Source organism: Equus asinus, chromosome 10, assembly GCF_041296235.1.
Source record: "Equus asinus isolate D_3611 breed Donkey chromosome 10, EquAss-T2T_v2, whole genome shotgun sequence".
Lineage (NCBI taxonomy): Eukaryota > Metazoa > Chordata > Mammalia > Perissodactyla > Equidae > Equus > Equus asinus.
The window spans coordinates 44,892,720-44,914,490 of NC_091799.1; the positions used below are offsets into that span (position 1 = coordinate 44,892,720).

Sequence of the window (21,771 nt, forward strand, 5' to 3'; positions counted from 1 at the left end):
GTCGTGAGGACCCAAAGAAAACACGGCGAGCCACCCGTAGGGCTGCCAGTTTTTCAAATAAAAATACAACACGCCCAGTTAAACTTGAATTTCACAAAGGCAATGAGCAATTTTTAGTCTTAAGTATGTCCCATGCAATATTTGGGACATACTTGTACTAAAAATATTATGTGTTGTTTATCTGAAATTCACATTTAACTGGGCATCCTGAAGTTTTATCCGGCAGTCCTAGCAACAGGGACTTCAGTCTGTAACCGCTGAGAGACTGAATCTGCAAGTGGACAAGGGCTGGACCACAGATGAATACAGAACTCTGACCCATAGCCTGCAGCAATCGCCCAGGAAGCGAGCTCCTTATTACAGTAAACAGCTCGGGAAGCCAGCCTGCCAGAAGGCAGACTTGCAGGAAGCCAGATTGTCACCTCTAGTGAAGGTCCGGAAAGCTGAACAATAACTCCTGTAACAATCAGCCCCAAATGGCCAAGACTTGATTAAGCACTGACAGCTTCCCTCAGTGTTGTCCCTGCTTCCAACTGAGGACCAACCAGAGAAGGCCGAATAGGTGCCCTAAACAGTCACGTAGATGCCTTTGCCGGCTGGCCTGCCTCCAGCCTCCCCAGGCCGACAGCCTCCACGCAGGGCACACCTGGAGCCTTCCTTTTCTCCCCCGGACGGCTTTCCCACTCCTCTGCCTGCCTTTGAGGCTCTGCTGAAATGCAGGTGCTGGTGGCTGCCTCCCTTGCGGGAGCAAGCTCTGAAGAAATAGCCTTTGCCTTTCTCATTTGGTTGGCGGTGTTCATTTCCACACTGCAGATGGCTCTGTGTTCAAAAAGACCTTCTGGAGGTTTACAAAGCAGGAATTTCCTCACTGCCACTTCCTCAAAACCAGGAATTAAGCCATGTCACCGAGGCCCCACAGAGGACCCAGAAAGTCCGCTCAGCCATGTGGCTTCTGTCATCCACCTTCTGTAACATCAGAGTCAGGGGTCAATCAAGGCCCACACTCACTGAGCTATGAGTCTAATGACACCATAGGGCACAGTGGGCAGAGAAATGGCCAGGATGCAGAGGCCCAGGACTCCTCCTGTGGCTCCGTGATGCCACTCAAGAAAAAGCATCTCCAATGTGCCTGTTTCTGACCAGGACGATGTGTGTGGGGAGGTAGCTGGGCTCGGCTCCACCAGCTGTCACCATGGAAAACCACTGAACTCAGACAGGTCCTCACGGTGGACGCCCGTGTGAGCTGAGTCAGCCGGCAGATCTGACCAAAGCCAGCGTCAGAGCCGGGCCCTCACTGGGTCCCTTGGAGTCTCAGAGCTGTGAGCACAGGCTGTGCGTTCTGAGGACAGAATCCGGTAAAGCAACAAGGTGGTCTCTGGCCTCCATTTAGGGGCACGGGTAGGGGCCTGGGAAGGGGAGATCCTGGGCAGCCTAGCATCCCTACCTCCTTGCTGAGGTGGCACTGGCACTGGACAAGGCCTTCACGGAATCTTCTCCCCAGTTCCAGTGTCGCTTCAAGCCCTTGGGTGACAATCACGCAGAAGAAGAGCAGAGGACCCGAGGTGAGGAGGGAAGTGGGAGGCGCTATGGGGACCAGGAGGCCTCGACCAGACCAGGGGGTGGGAGAAGGCCCGGGGGGAAGTGATGTCGGCGGGGGGGGGGGGGGGGTGCGGTGCAGAGACATAAAGAGGCCGCGGAGGGTGGACAGCACAGGCTGCGGTGTAGGTCCAGTTAAAGGGTTTGATTTTACCCTCAGGGCAGGAGAGTGACACAGTTAGGCTGGCCTTTTCCAGAGTTAGGTCTGGCTGCAGCTCAGGGAATGGATCATGGAGAGAAGTGACAGGATAAGGGCAGCCAGGTGGGCAAGAGATAGGATGGGGGGGTGGGCTTGGACGAGGCAGTGGGGGTGGGGTGGACAGAGGCCAGTGGCTGCTCACGGGTGCAGGTGAGCAGTAAGAGGCTGAGAGGTGGGGCTGTGGATGGGTGAGGTGAGCTGAGGGTCCCAATGGGGGTGAGGAGTTGGTGCCAAGAGGTAAGGGGGTCTCCTAAGAGACCAGGGCAGGGAAGTGGCCCATCTGGGATTTGAACTCAGATCTGGCTCCACAGCCTGTGGCTGTTCCAAGGCATCCCAGTAGGCCTGATGTCCAGCAGGGGCCTGGGAGCCCCCTCTTCCCTCAGGCTCTGCTGAGCCCCGTGGGTCTCCTAGGAGCCCAGACCAAACAGCTCCCCCACCCTTCCCCACCGCCCCATCCCCTCCTTACAGTGAAGACCACTTGAGTCACAGACACTGTGTCCAGCCTGCAGTTGAGGTACCGAATCCTCTGGCTCAGTTTTTCTTTCCAAGTTTGGACAAACCCAAGGAGGTCTTCCATGGTCACCATCTGGCAGAACACGGAGGAGAAAGCTCCAGGAAGCAGGCTGCGGGAGGGCAGGCTGGTTCCATCTGCACCACAGGGACGGGGGCTGCCTGGTCAGAACATCTCTTGGTTCGATGGGGGCTCCTCACTTGCAGGGAGGGCCCTGGGGGAGGGGGACACTGGGCTGGCTCTCGGGCAGCTGCTCTGGGACAGCGGATCCTTCACTGACGGGGCACCAGGAGTGCTATGTGATGGGGACACAGAACATTTCCAGGGGTCTCTTCTAGCTCCAGCACTCTACGTTTAGAAGGAAATGTTTGGTCCAAGATGGCAAGTGTGTAGGAGTGAAATGGCCACAGCGTTTCTTGGGGCTGATCTGGCCATCCCCATGACAATGCACATACACTGCCCCCCGCCCCGGCCCCCGAGCAGCAGTCCCACAGACCGTGCCCCACAGGCGCTCAGGGAAGCAGCCGAGAGGACGTTCATCTTCATACATGCCACTTAACAGTCCTCACACACTGTTCCCTGAGGGGCTCGCTGACCTGGTAGATGACCCAGCCAGGAGGCGCGTCGGCCTCTAGTGTTTCCTTCATCTCCACTGCACTCTGAGTCCCGCCCATCCCCTGCCACTCAGCTCTGGAAGTGGAACATGCCCTGCTGGCACCTTGTCCAGGCACTATTCTCTCCGCCTCAGTCTCGACATCCTGCCTCGCTCCACCTCCCTCCCTGCCTTTCTGCCCCCAGCAGCAGGAGGCCCTCCTCAGTGTGGCACTGAGCACACAGCCCTGTTCACACCGTCCCTGGTCCCCACGGCCTTCACCCTGCATCCAATGATCGAGGCCAGTCACGATCACTGCTCTGCAGAGGTGGCCCAGCAGCGTCCTCCAGTGGCACAGGACCGCCTGCCCACCCGGGCTCATGTCCCCACCTGGCCAGGAGGCTGTGCAAGCCCCCAGAGCCTGCCCCACACCCTGGCACCACCAGGAGAGGGCAGGAGGGAGCTGGGAGGCAAGGAAACGTGGGAGAGCAAACGTTTCTGCTCCGGAGGGGCGGGGCTGTCCCGAAAGGGCCTGCGGAAAGGGTCACAGCAGACTAACTTCGTTTCCCTGCCCCCCAGGGGAGGTGTACAGACATCTGCACGGAAATACGGTCCCGAGGGCCCTCATAGCTGAGCACCCACTGAGCACTTACTGTCTTCTCTCCCCTTGAGTTTCGACACATTTCCACCTGGCTCTGAAGCTGTTCCAGAGAAGAATTTAATCCATCTGATTGCGAATTGGATTTTGCCACCTAGAAAGAACAGAGGTTCTAATATTTGTTTCCAGAATACTTATTTTGATCAAGAGAATGTTCAGCAAAACATATTATCTGAGAGATGGATTAAGTACTGGAAAAATGACATCGGGGGGAAAATATACAATTTTATCGGAAACTAGACCAAGGCAAAATTAAAAGTCTTTTTTTATTTTTTTTTGCCGTCAAATAGATGAGGTTTAAACGTAAGATTAGCGGCCCACAGTCCTGGTGAGGAGTTAGGAGGACATGCTCAGGCCCTGCTGGTGAGGGGATGTCTGTAGAAGCCACCTAGAAAGCACAAAGAGCCTCAAAATGTTCACGCCCTAAGCCGACAATTCCAGCTCTGGGACATCTCCTACAGCCATAATCAGTCTCCTGTGCATGCGTATTTACCACCCCATTGGTATAATAATAAGTGACATCCACCAAATCATCCTCCAAAAAGGGATGGCTACGTGAAAACGTCAACATTTCCAGGAGAGGGAAGCCATCGGTTTGGTGTTTTTGAAGAATCTTTAAAGATTATCCAGCTTGAAAAATTGTACAAAGAGCCCCCTTCCCCAGTGCCCACTGCCATGACTGTCATTTCAGTGCCAGGAGCCCGGCTGGCCTGGCCCTGCTCACCCGCCCAGCTGCCTCTCCAACCTCACGGCTCCCCACTTTCCCTCGCTCCAGCTCTCTCCTCTCGGCTCTGCCCCAGCAGGATTTTGCATGATCTCTCAGGACATTGCTCCCTCCCCTCCTGCCTGGCTGGCTCCTACTTCCCCATCCAGCCTTGGGAAGCACCACTTTCCCAGCCCAGGTTCAGTCCTCTCCCCTCCGCCCCACACACCTCACATGGCCCTCTTCCCCTTTTGTGGCCCAGGTGGCCTGTTCATGGCGAAGGCCGTAAGTTCTGGTGTCAGTCAGACCTGGCTTCACACTGTGGCTCCATTGTGGAGGAGCTCTGTGTTCTCGCCCAAGCCACTAAATTACTCTGCTTCAGTTTCTTTCTCTCTAAAACGGGGATAAAAACAGTACTTGCTTCACACAGCCTTGTAAGGACTAACACAGCTAATCAAAATAAGTCAGGTAGCAGGGTGCATGGTGCATAATAACTCAGTGAGTGTCAGAGGCTACTACGATTTAACCTCTGTCGTCCTGGCTGGAGTGCAGGTCCCACCCGCAGAGCCCACACCGGGATCCCAGCACCTTGGACAGTGCCTGGTGCGCAGCTGTGTGCAATAAACATCTCCCAGAGGAAGAACAAATCCGTCCTACCTCGCACTGGATGTTCACCTGCAGATTTGTGAGCAAACACTGGATTTTCTCTAAGAGAATAAGGTCCGCAGACAGGTTATGGAATTTACTGTCAAACTTATTGATGACATCATTGGCCTGTAAAGGAATATAAGAAATAAAGGAGGGGGGCTCAATTTGGAACTTTCGGGCTTTGGAAGCAGAGGGGAAGGCTCAATTAACGGTTGGAGAGGGGTCTTGACTGGCCCATCAGACGATGAGCCAGGCGCCTGCCTTGTACCTGGGGGCCCTGGGAGCCTGGCTGGAGGGCGGGGCCGGGCTCACTCACCTGGTCCAGGTACTCGCTCTCCATCTTCTCCATGTTGATCATGATTAAGCTTTCAACAAACTCTATCCGGGCAGTTTCCTTCTCCAGTCGATGACACAGTGAGTCAATTTCTTCAGAAGAAATGTTGCTTCCCTCTGAAAACAATCTGAAAATAATTTAGAAGAAATAAAAGCCATGGATCAGACGTGAAACTTTCCACTTATCTCAAATAGTGTGGTTGACAAGGCTTTAGATTAAGTGTTCAAGATCATGGTAAAATGAATGCAGGTAGTTCAAGGAAAGAAGCAGGGAAACAGCCCAAATATCCATCGATGGATTAATGGATAAGCAAAATGCAGTATATACACACAATAGAATATTATTCAGCCTTAAGAAGGAATGAAATGCTGACACATGCTACAACCTGGATGAACCTTGAAGATGTTATGCGAAGTGAAAGAAGACAGACACAAAAGGACAAATATTGCATGATTCACTTATACGAGGTGCCTACTGTAGTCAAATTCATAGAGACGGAAAGTAGAATGGTGGCTTCCAGGGGCTGGGGGATAAGAGAATGGGGAGTTAGTGTTTAAGGGGTTCGGAGTTTCAGTTCGTGAAGATGAAAAAGTTGTGGAAATGGTGATGGTGATGGTAGCACAACCATGTGAATGTACTTAATGCCACTGAACTGGACACCAAAAATGGTTAAAATGGACAACTTTATGTTATGTATATTTTGTCACAATAAGAAATTAAGGGGGAAACAAGACCACCCTCAGGAGAGAAAGCCCGGATGCTGGCTCTCACCTGCAGTGCTTGATGAACTCAATGTTGGTGTAGCAGAGCTTGCCCAGGCTCTCCTCCAAGTACTGGCGGAAGCTGCGCAGGGACACCTGGATGACATCAACGTGGCTGAGCAGCTCCTGGTGCAGTGTGCTGCTGAGGGTGACCAGCCTAGGGGACACGGGAGGACAGAGGGGTAACCTGGATGTGAGCCAGCAGCTTGGGAGGCTGCTGGAGCTCCACATGCTGTGCCCAGCTGTGGGGCCACCAGGACCACTGCCCATCTTGTCTGGGTAGAAAAAGGGGCATTAGAAGGAAGATCAAAATGCCAGTATGCACAAGACACAATGTAGAACTCTCAGTGTGCTGGATCGAAGGGCGCCCCTCTCCTCTCTGGCATTGCCACCAAACTGGTAAGAGTCCCCCGGTCCTACTGGTTCTCCTCAGCTCCAGCACGCTTTCTCTCTCTAACTCCCAGCAACGCGGCTCCTGTGCACTGCAAGTTTCCTCTTTATATCCGAGTCCATTCTAACCAGCTGCCTCTTGTGCATCTGACTGCTGTGCAGACACCTGTGAGGGCTCCCCCCCCCCCCGCCCCCGTCACCTGACTGAGGCCTCTCTGGGCACCCGAGAGTCTCCATCCTATCCTGAACAGCCTCCCTGGAACCCCTTGCTCTGCCCGAGCACATCCCCACCTCCAGCCGAGCTTGGCCAGGGCTCCTTCTCTGATGGGAGAATTCTGCCCCCTCCCCACCTTCCTCCACCCCAGGCCCAGAGACCTCCTGCAAGAAGCTCCTCCTGATTTCCCCTGATGGAAGTGGCCTTTCTCACCATGGACATTTGGGGGCACGTCGTTTGCACCCCTGCACTCTGAGCATGTGCACAGTTTTCCGTTTGGCTGCTCACCCACCACCAGTCCCCAGTGCCCAGCCCCAGGCCCCAGCCGCAGCCCCCAGTTTCAGCTCCAGCCCCCAGCCCCCAGCCCCAGCCCCCAGCCAGATGTCTCACATGGTTTGACTCTGACTCTTGTGAAGAGGTGATCTGAAAAAAGAAGGTTGCTGCGGGGCCTGGAAAACCTTCCTCTTATCCCCAGGGAGAGACCACTCCTTGGAGAGCAGCCACCTGGCGGGGATTCTAGGGCCCGAGGCCGGGGTGGAGGCTCCCAGGGCCCTCACCTCTGGCTCTGTGTGGCGTTCAAGAAGACCTTGCTCCACGTCGTAAATCTTGCGGTGGAAGTTTCTGCTCCTCACATTTTCCTCTTCTTGGAACTGCTGGAACATCAGCCTCTCCTTCTTCAGCGCCTCGACCACCCCAGCACAGTGGCTGTCCAGCAGCTCTTGATGGAGCAGGAGCTCCGCTGGAAAAGGACGAGGGGAGCTGAGGCCCTCTGGGATCCCGAGTCACCTCAGGACATTCCTTTCCTGGCTGTGATGACTGCCTCTCCCAGGCCAGCCGCAGAGCAGGGGCCATGCAGGTCAAGGTTCTCATCCTGAGCCCTCATCAGGGCTTGGCCTGGGAATGGGTCCAGATCTCAGAGAGGCCAATCTGAGACTGCCCCAGGGTCTCAAAGTGCCAGGCTGTGAGCAGGGAGGTCCCTGCCTGCAGCAGACAGGAATAGAGCCTGCAAGATGGAGAGTCTTGGGGAGCAAGTGGGGAGCAGGCAGATGGGTGGAGGTTGTTGGGGAGCGAGGGGTCTCAGAAAGAACGTCTGGGAGAAAACAACCAGCACAAAACTCGGTAGTTGGGTTTGCCCCTTTATATCAGTGGGTATTCATTTCCAATGAGCCTGAATTCCGCCGGACTTCTCAGTAAAAAGAACCGGGACTGGGCTTCAGGAGCTCCATCCTAGTCCTTCAGAGCCAGCAGACAGCCCCAGAGCACCTGCCCCACCTCCCTATTGCCTGCAGTGGTGAAAGTGCTATGGTCCCAGCTCTGCCAAGAATGAAGTGTGTGGCTCTGGGACGGTGTTTCTCTGGCCTCAGTTTCCACATTGTGCATTGGGCCAGAGATCCAGGGAAGGGGACGGAAACCAGCTTCAGGAGCATCTTTATTTGTATTTATATTTAATGCGCACATTTTCCAGATGAAGACAGTGAGGTTCCAAAGTCACACAGATCTCCCACGGCCATGGTTCTGGGACTCTGGGCCAGGCTGTCTGACTCCACAGCTCCATCACTGCCCCAGGCAGCGGGAGGCTGGGTGGGACCACGCGGAGGCTCTGAGAGCTCTAACGGTCTGTGATGGAGCTCGAAGTGTGACACGTGTGAAAGCCCGACAGGGGCCATGGAAGGATCCAACTAAAAGTGTGCCCCCCATTAAGTTCCTAGGAGAGAAATGGCACCTCTTTTTGAGTGCTCTAAGCTGAAAATAATGGCTACCACTTTTGGAGGCTGTGGCTTATACCAGGTGCTCAGGATTCCTCACTGCACCATTTCAAGGAGAGTCAATTCCCCCACTGACATCGCTTCTGCAGGTGAGGGAGGGGTCAGAGGAGAAGTCAGGTGACCTGCCACAGTCACAGCTAGAGAGCTTGCGTCTGACGGCTGACTTCTGAGCTACAGACTGGCCTCTGGAGCATCCGCCGTGCAGGTATGGATCCAACAGATGTGTGAGTGGATCTGGGATCCACACAGCTAAAATAGGGCAATACTCTTCTTTTCAGCATCTAACACCCTCTTTTTAAAAAACAATTTTAAAAATTTCAGACTAGGATTCTGAGTACTACTTTCTCTGCCAGCCTGGGAGGTGTGAACCCTCACACACATCTTTCACAGTGTGATGACAACATGCTAAATGTTTGGTGCAAACTTTAATGAACTTGGAGCTGTGGTGGCACAGACACGGGATGTGGGGCAGGGTGGCCTCCCCAGGCAGGATCTCTACCTGCGCTCACGTTGTGGATGTCCTTTTCAACATGCTGGGCTCTTGGCTGGTGCAGGTGCAGACGCAGCTCCAGTTCTGAATCCAGCTCATCAATCTTGGTGGCCACAATGACCCGGGCATTGAGGACACATTGGTCAAACCACTTCTCTAGGTGCTCAAAAAAGCCAGCTCGAAGTCTGAGAGACAGATCAGCAAGGGTCAGCCCTGCCAGCAATCACGACCAGGGAGGATCTTTCCATACTGACACATAAAATGCTTCCCCCTTTCACTCCTTCTTCTTTATTTTACTTCCCAATTACTCTGTATTTCCTTGTCTGGGTGGACCATCACTCATTTATCCAGACTCCTGCTGGAGGACACTGGGTGGTTTCCAATCATTTGTTACAAAGAAGGCTGCAGTGAACACCCTTGTACATATGCCAAGTGTGGAAGCACTTCTACAGGATAAATTCCCTGAAGTGGAACTGTTGAATCAAAGGCTAAAACTCATGTGCGGTTCCTGAAGATGTGGCCAAACTGCTTCCATCGCAAGGCAACAACTCGAACTCACATCCGCAATGAATCATAGCTCCTATTTCTCCAAAGCCTCAGAGTGTATTGTCAAACTTTTGAATCTGACAATTTTGTCATGTTATGACTGAGACTTAGCATATTTTTATGTGTTTAAGACTATTTAATTTCTTCTTCTGGCACTATCCATTAATATCTTTTGCCTATTTCTCTATTGTGTAGCTGCTTTTTTTCTTACCAATCTCTTTATATAGGAGCTCTTCATATATTGGGAACACGAGGTCCTTTGACTGTGATATGAGTTGCAAATACTTTTCCCAGTTTATCACTTCTTTTAAAAAAATTATGTACTGTTAGGATGGCTACATATTGTTAAGATGTCACTTCTCCCCAAATTTATCTATAGATTCAATGCAATAACAATAAAAAAAAAACACTCAGCAGATGTCTGCTGATGGAAACTGACAAGCTGATTTCAAATTTATGTAGAAATTCAAAGGGCCAAGAATAATCAGGACAGTCTTGGAGAAGAAAAGTTGGTGGACTTACACTACCAAATGTTGAGACTTAGTATAAAGTGACAGTGACCAAGCAGGGTGAGGTGGTGGTGCAAGGACAGACACAGAGAGAAATAGAAAAGAGGCCCAGCAGAGCAGTAGGGAGAGGAGAGTCCTCGCAAATGGCCTGGGGTCAACTGGTTATCCACAAGGGAAAGAAATGAATCTGACTCCTATCTCGTGCATAAACAAAAACAAATTCCAGGTGGATTTTACGTCTAAATGTGGAAGTTTAAAACAATAATGTTTGTAGTAGATAACACAGCAGGATATTTTCATGACCTAGGGGGAAGCAAAGTTTTCTTAGATAAGATAGAAAGTACACTAACCCTAATTAAGAAAATTGATGAATAGGACCTTATTACAAATAAGAATATCTGTTCATCAAAAGATACTTTTAAGAAAGTAAAAAAGGCAAGCACAGAGTGGGATGAACGTTTTGCCATGTATTTACCTAAGAAAACCTCATATCTAGGATAGGTAACTAATTCGCATAAAGTAATCAGAAAAAGGGTAGACAGTCTGCCAGAAAAACATGGGCAAAAGATTGGATTAGGCATCACAGAAAGATAACCAACTGGCCAGCAAGTATATGAAAAGGTGCACAACACCATTACTCATTGTGAAAATGCAACTTAAAACCACAATGAAACACTGCTACATATACACCAGAATGGCTAAAATATAAACCGCTGACAATACCAAGTGTTGGTGAGGATGTGGAGCAACTGGAACTCTCACATGCTGTTTTAAACTGTTCAAACAAAACCACTTTTGGAAACTCTTTGGTAGAATCTTTTGGTTGTATCTCCTCAAGATGGACACACATATAATTCTATGTCCCAACAATTCCACTCCTAGTTACATATCTAACTAACAGAAATGTACTAATAGAAATGTATACATATGTTTGCCAAAGAACTTGTCCAGGAATGTTCAGAGCAGCATTGTTGGCATATTCCCAGAAGGGAAACAACCTGAATGTGCATCAGTAGTAGAATGCATAAATAAAGTGGGCTGTATTTTCTCTAATGAAATACTATACAGAAATAAAAATGAGCTACAGCCACATTTAAAAATATAAATGAATCTTACAAATATAATGAAAGATGCCTGACATAAAAGAGTACATTCTATAATATTCTACTTAAATAAACTTCAAAAACAAGCAAAACTAACTCAGAAGTTAGAATATTTGTTATCCTTGGGGAAGAGGGGGCAGTGACGTGGGCTGGGTACATGGGGGGCTCCTGGAGAGTTGCTAAGGTCTGTGTCTTGTGGATACTGGTTACCAGGTGTGTTCCCTTTGGATAATTCATTGAGTGATACACTCAAGATTTCAATGCTTTTCGGTATCTGTGCTATCCTTCAACACGCAAATTCAATCAGTTGAACACAGAACTACTTTTCTAGCTAGTCCCAAGGCCAGATGGCACAGTGTTTCTTTCAAGACTCTGGAGTTACAGGGTCTAGATTCATATCCTGGATCTAACCACTTCCTATCTCAGAGGTCTTATCTACGTTACTAACTCTCTGAGCTTTGGTTTCTCCATCTGCAAAATGGATGAACTATGGTACCCCTCTCACAGTTACTGAAGGGATTGAATCCTCTCAGTAAATGTTAGCTCTTGGGTGGTCCTGGCTTTTCTTTGTTCTATGGGCAGCGGAGAAGATGGACAATGGCCTGTAGAAGAGGAGGGAGAAGGATGAGGTTCAATCAAGAGACATTTTCAAAGTGAGATGATAGTGACGTGAAGGAAAAGAGTCCAAAGGCCTGACTTTACTCCTTCACTCCGCGCTCATGGGAGGTAGACTAACCAGGTGATCTCTAGCTGGTTAGCCCTAGCTATGACACTGTAGAGTCAGGAGGGCAATGGAATTGCTATCCCAAGGCCACATTTCCACCTTTGGTCCAAATTCAAGCACAAAGGCCCAGAAACTTGGGAGTTAGGGGAGGTAAATTCTCACTGGTTGAATTACGGGTCCTTTCTATATTCTTCACCATACTTTTTTCAATTTTTAATTTTCTGCAATAAATGTGTTACATAATCAGAGCTGAATACCATACTGATATATTCATACCTGTGATTAATATCTATATAATTAAAAGAAAAAAAAGAAGAAACCCCAGCTGGCCCTCATGGCCTAGTGGTTAAAGTTCAGCACTCATCACTCCAGTGGCCTGGGTTTGCTTGTGGGTCGCGGAACCACACCATCCATCTGTCATTTGCCATGCTGTGGTGGTGGCTCACTTAGAAGAACTAGAATTACTTACAACTAGGATATACAACTATGTACTGGGGCATTGGGCAGGGGAAAAAAAAGGAAGAAACCCTAAAATTACAGGTGTGCCAGGATCTAGAACCCAGAAACATCTTGCAGGGAGCGTACAATTTCTTATGTACGAGGCCCAAGCCAGCAAGGCATCCTGGGCCAGGCGGACGGGGTTACTGTGACTGAAAATAATCCCTGGACATTTGTTCTTTTTTATGGTGCATCTCATCTCTACCCTCAGTTACCTACAAGCTTTCTTTTTCCAGCTGAAATGAGTCCAATCTTTTGTTGCAATGTTTCACCTTGTTAATAAAACACAGGATAAGAGCACTCATATAGAAGAGGTTTCCACTCACTGTTTCTTAATTTCTGAAACCAGCCTGGATGGAATGATCACTTTTTCCAGGAACTTGGCATTGGAAGTGTGGTTGATGAGAACGGCAGAAAGGTTGGACTGGGGCCTCTTGCAACTCTCTTCTTCTTGTTCCAGGGGTAGGAAGACAAAATAAGTGTTTCCACTGGAGGTTGTGAAGGACTCCATGTTCTCACGGGAGACCTCCCCCAGACTCTCTTCCCGGACTTCGGCCTGAGCAGAAAATAAGACTTTAGACTTGACATCATCAAACAGACCCAGCGGTCCCAACCACAGGTTTCTTGATATCAGAGGTTGTAAACCTGTGGGCCGAATCTTGCCTATAACTGTCTTTTGCCCATTTAGTGCTTTTAAATTGGGAAGTTTTAAACTGGGATTTCTGGTTTCTCTTAAAAATCAGAAAATCTGGCAATTCTGAGCCTACATTCCCACATGGCATTGTTGGCTGGAGCTGAGTAATGGCTGCACAGTTTCCATACACTGAATGTTGGTGTCTCTTCAAAATCCATAGCCCCAGTGTGTTGGTATTTAGAGGCGGGGCCTTTGCTAGGCAATTAGGTCATGAAGGCAGAGCCCTTAGGAATGGGATTAGTGCTCTTACAAAAGGGACCCCAGAGAGCTCCCTTCCCCCTTCCATCCTGTGAGGACATAGCAAGAAGATGGCCGTCTATGAACTAGGAAGTGGGCCCTCACCAGACGCCGAATCTGCTGGCACCCTGATCTCGGACTTCCAGCCTCCAGAACCGTGAGAAGTAAATTTCTGTTGTTTTTGAGCCACCCGGTCTGTGGCATTTTGTTGCAGCAGCCCAAATGGACTAAGACAATCGTCTGCACCACTTGTCACTGTTTTACACTTGGTCCCCAGTCCTCTTTTCTATCACATGCCTGTGGGCACTTGAGTTGGTGGCAGAGAAGTCTCCCATGTCAGTTCTTCCACAGCAATACAGGGAAAAAGACTTTTGCAATTCATGAGTATGGAATTCAAGCTACTGTTGTGTGAGTTTGTGTCTTGAGGACAAGATTTATTAATACATGAGTCACTTCCCTGCATTCTAAGCAGAGCTCATAAATGGATCTTTTGTGTCACACAACCCGAGAATGGTCAGAGAGAAGGAACGGAGAGGCTGAGTTGATCCATACAATAAAGAGGAGCTGGGAAAGAGCGCGGACCAGGAAGGACAAGGAAGGCCAGCTGGGGGATGACTTCAGAGCAGGGCGCAGGATGGGATGTGGGGAGAGGAAGGTGAATCTTAAAAGCACTGCTATGAGAGAAGAACTGGATCTCTGCTGACAAGAATAAACGATGTGCATACGTCTGTGACTCTTTACATGCAGCCCAGTGGGGACTGCAGCTTGTGTCAGGGTTCACACAGTCAACACAGCACGCTTTCCCCGCACCCAGGGATGAACCCATTGCTGGCCTACCTCATCCACAGATGAACTCTCGCGCTCTTCCTTTTCCTCCGACTCGTCCTCTTCCTCCTCCCTCGCCCTTTCCTCCTCCACCCTGTCCTCCTCCTCCTCCTCCTCCTCTTCTTGAACCATCCCATTTTCCAGGTTCAGGGAGGGCTTTAGGGAGCTGTCTCTTTCAAGCTGCATTTCTTCCAGTCCCAGAGGAGAGTCCTCTCTGGACTCATGCATCTCGTCGCTCAGGACAGACTCTTCGTGCTGGCTCGCTGCCACCTCTTCAGCTGTGGAGGACTCGACTTCTTGATCTTCTTCGTCTTCCATCTCTTCTGCTGGCCTGGGGGAACTTGTCCCTCCACTGGCGCTTTTCCTGCTTTTGCTCATTTCTACTTTAGCCCTTTGTTTTCTCCTTCTCTCCTGGAAGCCCTTCTCATGTGCTTCTGTTGATGACGAACCCCAAAGCACAAGGAAAAGCAGGTTAGCAATGGAACCCAGACGGGGCCTCCCCAGCCCACCAGTGCACAAGAGTGAAATCAGGGAGAAGCAGACCTGAATTGTGAAGGTGTTACCTGGTTCCCTGACCTTGAAGATGACTTCCCCACCCAAGTCCTACAAGGAGACACACGGACTCTGAGTGAGCAGTGCTGCCTTCCTGCAGAGTGCTGCTCCTAAGGGCACCTCTTCTTTTAGGTAAAAGGACCCGCCCTTCCCCTTTGGCATCTTACATGGGCCTTGATCTTTATTTCACTGGGGTGATCACTGTTCCTAATCCAGGGAATCAGTGTTCCTTAATCCCAAGAAGACTAGCAAACCCTTTCATCACATAGTGGGCGTTGACAGAATAAGATCTCATTCTGGCACATTTTGGGTAGGGATGTGGGGCAAAGAGCAAGAAAGTGTAATTTGAGGGATACAAACAAAGCGGCAGGAATCTGCTGCACCCAGTGCTGGATGCGAACATACGGAATGAACACGATTTACATGATCCGGAAGCCCCCTTGTTAACCCTACAAATTCCCTGTTTCACAGGCTCTGGGTGAAACTGTGGGTGTAGTGTGTCATGGATAACAGCATGGGCTGTGGAGTTTGCGGGTCTGAGTTCGAATCCCAGCTCCTTACAAGCTGGGTGACCTTGGGCAAGCCCTTTAAACCCTGTGGGGCTCAGTGTCCTCCCTTGTGACGAGGAGATCACAACAACGTTGATCCTTTAACCCAGGCAACCAGACTGAACTCAAAGGGCAGATGGCAGCTCACCCTCCTACAGCCTGGGCTCTGCCTCCACCCAGGTGCCGTGGGGAGCGTTTACCAGCCACTGGAACAGGGATCCCTGCCGAGGGGAGGGATTCGCTGAGGAGTCAGGTACCCCACATACATAGGAAACCCTCACCCAGGTTCCGCCTCCACCCAGGTGCCACGGGGAGCATCTACCAGCCACTGGAACAGAGATCCCTGCTGAGCGGAGGGATTCTGTGAGGAGCCGGGGACCCCACATACATAGGAAACCCTCACCCAGGTTCAGCATCACCCACAAGCATTTTCAGCTCTGCCCATGAGGACTCTGGCTGGGTGTGTGGGAAAGAGCCAAACTCTGGGAGAGTCAGACCAGGACACTCCAGGTAGTCATGCATTTACCCAGGGAGCACTCACTGGGTCTGAATTTTGTGCAAGACACTGTGCTAAGGACAACTGAAGTTGAATAAAAGTAAGGCATGCTTGACCTTCAGGAAACACCTTCCATGGGGGCTGTGAACTCCTGCATTTGACAACAACCAACGTACAAGCTGGTTCAGAGAGGAGAGGTGACAGGGCACGTGAGAGGAGGGGTCAACTGAGAGGATGGACACTTGTCACTGGTAGGGACTGGAAGTATGGGCGAGTTTGGGATGTGTGGAGACAGAAGGATCCCAGCAGAGGAGCAGGATGAGGAGGGGCAGGGGCAGGAGGCATATGCAGGGAGAGCGGGGAGTTTGCTGAAGCAGGAGAGTCAGGTGGGAACCAATGTGGGGGTCTCTGGGGTCCTGGAGGGACTGTGGATTGGACCTGGTAGGGGCTGCAGAGTCGGGGAGGGGCTTTTGAGCAGGAGAGCGGCTAGGTCAGAGCTGTATTTGAGGTGTTATGTGGCAATGGTGGGTTGGATGAATGCAGCTCATTGTTATAACTCCATTCAAGCCTTGAGGCCTGAACTGAGCCCCTCAACCTCTTTTCATCTGAGGAAGAGACAGCTTCCAGCTTCTCACTCCTCGATATCCTGATGGATCCTAACTCCACAGGGTAGAGAAGGCATTCAACGTTGCGGCAGATCAGAACTAGACGTCTCCCTCTCCCCTTGCTTCTCGGTGGGTGGCTGGGTTTTGGGTTTCCCTCTCCATACCTGCTCAAAGATTTCACGAACATAGAAATGTTGGCTGAGGGTGGAGCTGTAGGAGTTGAGCTCTTTCAGTATGATCACTGCGCACTCCATCACTTCCTTTGTCAGGAGGACGTGAAAACATTCATACCTGGGAGGTAGGCAGGGGAGACCACTGTCTAAGGGGGCTCTGCTGAGCGTGGGAGACCCCAGGCAAGAGCCGCACCCCCGACCCCTGGAGGTGGGCTGGAATCTGCATTTAGCTCTGCACAGAGCTGCTGTGTACATTTCTTTTCACAACAGTCCTTGGTTTGTTTTGCTATTTTTCTCATCATACAAAGAACACATACTCTTTGTAGAACATTTAGAAAACACACATGAGAGAATTTTCTGCTCGTTGTAACATGGGCTCCCATTTCCTGTCCACCCTCCTACCCTGTCCTTGGACTTTACCTCCATCACCCCGTCAGACCCTCCGATGCCCCAAGGCCCAGGCTTCTACCTGTGTCCTAGGTAAGAAGACCAAGGTGCAGGGGTTCCTTATTTGCCTCAAGTTATACTTTTGAATCTAAGCGCTGCAGTCAACCGGCAGTGCAATTCCATGTCTGCAAAGGGTCCTTACAGAATCAGCTGTACGAAGGCACAAAGATACAAGATAGTTCACAGAGAACTGTTTTTAATATGGAGAAATTGAAACCAATCTTAGAAAGCTAATCAATCAGGGGATGGTAAGTCAGTATGAAGCATCCATATTAATGAGTTCTACATGGTCATCTAAAAATGGAAATCTATCTGCCGTTGTAGAACAATTTGCATAGTCCGATCCAACCTTTTTTTAAAAAACACTATATATGTGTACACATCCACATATATAAATGTATTTGTCCATAAAAAGGAAGAGTTGGGCAGGAATGAGGGAACATTTCTACGCTTGCATTAACTTTTTTTTCTTTAAGAAAGGGCATGTACGTTTTAAAATTTAAAAATGTGGAGGGAGGGCCCATGCTCTTGGCCTCTGAACTACACGGCCTTGAAACCTCCTTCCACGTACATTTCAGATCAAAGTTCTCCCCAGAAGCTTCTATGCTGCAAAGGACCCAACGTCCTCCAAAGTTAGAGGCAATATTTGCATCTTGAGCTTGCTGGGCAACCCCTGGGCTGCTGAGCAGGCCGCCTCTGACCTTGAATATGGATTCTAGGCCATCCTTCTGTTTTTTGGGGTCTGGTCTGCCTACCTGCATTTCATATTCTCCAGAAAATCTTTGGCCTTTTCCAGGTGAAGCTTCAGTGTTTCCTCATGGCTTTGCTGCCTCAGTTGGTCCAAGAGCTTGTCAAGGTGGGCCTCCTGGGCCTGGCAGTCCCCCACAACAGGAGGACGCAGACGTGAGTTACCAGAGCTGACAGGTGTAAGTGACGCGCAGAGACCCTGCCCCTGGAGCTGAGGTGCAGGTACCGGGCAAGCCCAGGACTCCCCTCTACCAAGGGCACCAAGTGTGCCACCCCCTGACTCTCACTGCTCCGGGCCTCCGGGCTCTTCTCTCTGCCTGCAATGTTCTTCTCTGTCTACTTTACATCTCCGGAGACCCGGCTCAGATGGGACTCCTCAGGGACACATCCCTTACACCCACCCGCCCTGGGCAGGCCCTGCCACACCTTCCCGTGGCACCTGCTCCTTGTCCTCCTTCGCACCAGTCACACTGAAATCAGATGCTGAGCTTGCCCCCTCCACTCCCTGGACTGTGTGGAGGCAGGTGGGTGGGGGCCCAGCTCATCTCCTGTGGGGGCAGGGTGACTGCCAGAGGCAGATGCTCCAGAGCCCCGAGTCTGTCTGCCACTCATGCACACTCTCTTACAGACACGTTTGGATCCAGGGACCCCTCACAGAGCCCGGGTCTGACTCAGGCAGATTTCTCCTACTCCCATCCGGCCCCATGACCGAGGTGAGCCTCAATTTCCCCACCTGTTCGAGTTTTACAGCTTGAGGTTTTACCTTTGAGTCTAGGATACATTTGGGGTTAATTTTTGTTTATGGTGTGAAGTACTGATCAAAGTTCTTGGGTTTTTTTTTGCATCTGAATGCTGGCTGAGTTCACAGGCCACCAGGCAGAGTCATTGGGCTGCTGACAGTCTGGCTGCAGCCCCTCCCTAATCCCCTGTGGGGGCTACCTGGGTGCTGGAGGCCACACCTGGTTCTCCAGGCTGTGCTTCTGCCGCTGCTGCTCCATCCTCTTCTCGAGCTCCAGCTCCTGCACCGACAGCATGCTCTGATGTGCCTCCCACAGCTGCACGGCCTCCTGGAAGTAGCTGAAGAGGTCTGCGCTCTGCTGCTCTGTCTGCTTGGCCAGGGCCTCGAAGCATTTCTGCAGAGGCAGAACCCAGAGAAGGGGCCTGAGAGCCGTCTGGCCCAGGGCGAAGAGGAGGGCCCCACTCACGGGGCTCCCTCGCCAGCCAGTGGAGGCCTCATGTCTCCAAGGACTGGCTGTCACTGCCTGGGCACCATCCCTCAAGATCATCTTCTCAGCCACACCTCAGCTCATGGCCTTCCCACCTCTGGGGCAGCATTTCTAGTCTGCTCAGGGCCATGCCTTCAGTCTGGCTGACTCTGAAGTCACATTTTGGGACCTGTCTCATGTCCACTGGAGTCACTGAGAGGAGTGTGGGGCCTAGAAGAAAGAAGGACCAACCCTAGGCTTCAGCCTGGCATGCAGGTGGCCATACCATCTCGGCCTGGGGCATCTTTCCTTCTTTGGAGCTCCTGACGTTCAGCGTCTGAGCCAAACACCACCCTCTGCTGTTAAATCCTCACCTCTCCCCTTTTATCTACGTGTTTTATGCTCTCATGGGGTCGGGGTTGGCGAACTTGACCTGTGGGCTAAATGTGGCCCTCTGCCCTTTTTGGTTTGGCCCTGCCTACTGAGCACAGATTTTACATTTTTAAATGGCTAAAAAAAAAAGGAAGAAGATACAGTAGTCCCCCCTTATCCTCAGTTTCACTTCCTGCGGTTTCAGTTACCCACAGTCAACCATGGTCCGAAATTATTAAATGGAAAGTTCCAGAAATAAACAACTCATAAGTTTTAAACTGCACACCATTCTGAGCAGCATGATGAAATCCCACGCCCTCCCGCTCCGTCCCTCCTGGGAAGTACATCATCCCTTGGTCCAGCGCAGCGGAGTCACGCGAATATGCTACCTGCCACCCGCCACCTGTGGGTTAGTCACTCAGCAGCCATCTCTGTTATCAGATTGACTGTCGTGGTATCGCAGTGCTTGTGTTCAAGTCACCCTTAGTTTACTTAATAATGACGCCAAAGTGCAAGAGGAGTGACGCAAAGCGCAAGAGGAGAGGAAATTCAGATACGCCAAAGAGAAGCCGTAAAGCGCTTCCTTTAAGTAAAAAGGTGAAAATTCTCTACATAATAAGGAAAGAAAAAAACTCAGACTCAGCAAGGGCTCGGGGAGCACTCACGGCCCGAGACTGCTCACGTGGACTCCTGCTCAGACCGGTGTCAGCGTGTGGCCGGGGAGTCAGGGGTGAGCCTGGAGTGCCTGGCACAGAGGGACTGCTCCAGAGGGGCTGGCCATGATGAGGGAGATGAACGCACTAGTGACAGGAAAGTTGGAGGCACCCGGACTCCCATTCTCCTCATAGCCCAGTGCCAGGGTGACGCCTGCCCTGCTGCCCAGCTGTGTGGGTCCCCGGCTACGCATATCCAGGCCTTCCAGCTCCTCCTCCACCTTGCTCTGGAGCGCTCCCACCATCTGCAAGAAGGACGGGCTCACCAGGCTCTCTGCCTCCTCCTCCGTGAAGGCTTTCCAGTCCAGTAGCTGCTTCTGGAGAGGGACAAGGCAGAGGCTGGCTTAGGGCTGGTGGGGCTTCACCTCAGGGCCTGGTGCTGCCCCCTGAGATCTGCCTCCCACCCATCCCTGAGAGCCTCAGAGGAAACCCTCACAGCAGCCGAGAGGGTCCAGCTTTGTGGTGCATCCACTGTGTCCAGCTGCTGTGTGCTGCCCCCTTGTCTCACTGAATCCCCCAGCAGTGTTCTCATTAGCCCCGTTTGACAAGTAAGGAAACCCAGGCTCAGAGAAGTGAAGGGACTTGCTGGAGGCCACACACCTGGCAAGTGGTGGGGCCCGGATCTGAACTCAGAGCGCTCCCACTGCAGAGCCTACAGCATAAACCGCCATCCTAGACGGTCTCGGGGCTGCTGTCAGTCAGACAGGGCTCCCCTTCCCTGTAACTGTGAGTTACGCCAACTGGAAAGCGGGCTCTCTTTATTAGTAAAGCCTTGGTTTATGCACCAACATCTCACATAAACCAACCTCCCCCAAATTAAAGACGTGTCTACAGCTGTGTACTTCCAGTGCTGCCCAACAGGAGGACCAGGTGCCCTGGGTCAGGCTTCCTGCGCCCCTGGGTACGGGACGACCTCAGCACCGTCCCCGCCTGTGCCCCACAAAGGGCAGCGAGGCCGGCTCAGGTGGCAGCACAGGGGGAGCCCGGGCAGCGCAGGAGGGGCGGGGAGCCCGGGGCGGGGTCCTGGGGAGGCCCCCGGGCGGAGGTTTCCCTCCCCTCCGTCCGGGCTCTACCGCTGAGGTCTGACGCCCCCCAAGAGCTGACCGAGAGGCTCAGGGCAAATGGCAGCCCCCGGCCTTCTGCAAACGTGGTCGTCTCGTCCCCAGGCGGGGCCGGCCCCCAAGTCCGAGAACATCCTAGGTCCCTGGGAGCGCGAGCCCGCGGCTGGCACAACCTGCGCCCCAGAGCCCGGCGGGGCGGAGCCGGCCGAGGGCCGAGGGCGGAGCGCGGGCCGCCGAGTCCCCGACTCCCTCGGCCAGGGCGCGGGTCAAACTGTCCCCAGAAGGGTTAGGCTTCTCTGGGTTTTTCATCTGAACAAGGAGCTGGGGAGTGGGCAGTTTGACACAATGTTTCCTTGCGCCCCAGAAAACCAGGCACTGCCGTCGAGGGGTTTGGGAGTGAACTCGTGGTCTCGGCGCGAACAGAGGCGGCAGCGAGGGAGAAGGGGGTCGGGGCGGGGGGGGCGGGGGGGGAGCCCTAAAGAACCCCCATGACAAGACTTCCTCTGAGCAAATAATGTCAAGTGCTGTGAGTGAAACAGAGTCAAGGGGAAGTCTGAGGTGATCAGAGAGTGTATACCTTCCTCTGTGGGATCAGGGAAGGCTTCCTGGAGGAGGCCACGTGGGGCTACCACCCGAGGGATGGGTGGGAATAGCTGAGGAGGAGAGGGTATGGGCAGAGGGACAGCCTCAGGATGCCCAGGGGCCAGTAGGGCCAGGGCACGTGAGGAAGGAGAGGATCCAGGCTGGAGAGGAGCAGGGGCAGGCCAGGGAGGGGATACCAGGCCGCTGCCCTTTGACCCTCTTCTCCGGCCGCCAGGAGGGACACCCACCTTGCACTTCTGCACGTGGGCCAG

General features: G+C 51.9%; 1 protein-coding gene across 1 annotated transcript in view; it reads right to left on the reverse strand.

Annotated features, from left to right (window-relative positions):
* Positions 1 to 1,929: 1,929 nt before the first annotated feature.
* The window catches only part of LOC106829140 (coiled-coil domain-containing protein 180), a 41,381-nt gene continuing 21,539 nt past the window's right edge, over positions 1,930 to 21,771 (reverse strand). Inside the window, 12 exon segments of the mRNA XM_070519666.1 lie at positions 1,930 to 2,381; positions 3,552 to 3,650; positions 4,917 to 5,033; positions 5,224 to 5,368; positions 6,013 to 6,159; positions 7,164 to 7,192; positions 7,194 to 7,345; positions 8,872 to 9,077; positions 12,569 to 12,798; positions 14,011 to 14,432; positions 14,562 to 14,601; positions 16,364 to 16,490. Of these exon segments, the coding sequence (XP_070375767.1) occupies positions 2,175 to 2,381; positions 3,552 to 3,650; positions 4,917 to 5,033; positions 5,224 to 5,368; positions 6,013 to 6,159; positions 7,164 to 7,192; positions 7,194 to 7,345; positions 8,872 to 9,077; positions 12,569 to 12,798; positions 14,011 to 14,432; positions 14,562 to 14,601; positions 16,364 to 16,490 (1,921 nt within the window). The 3' untranslated portion in view covers positions 1,930 to 2,174.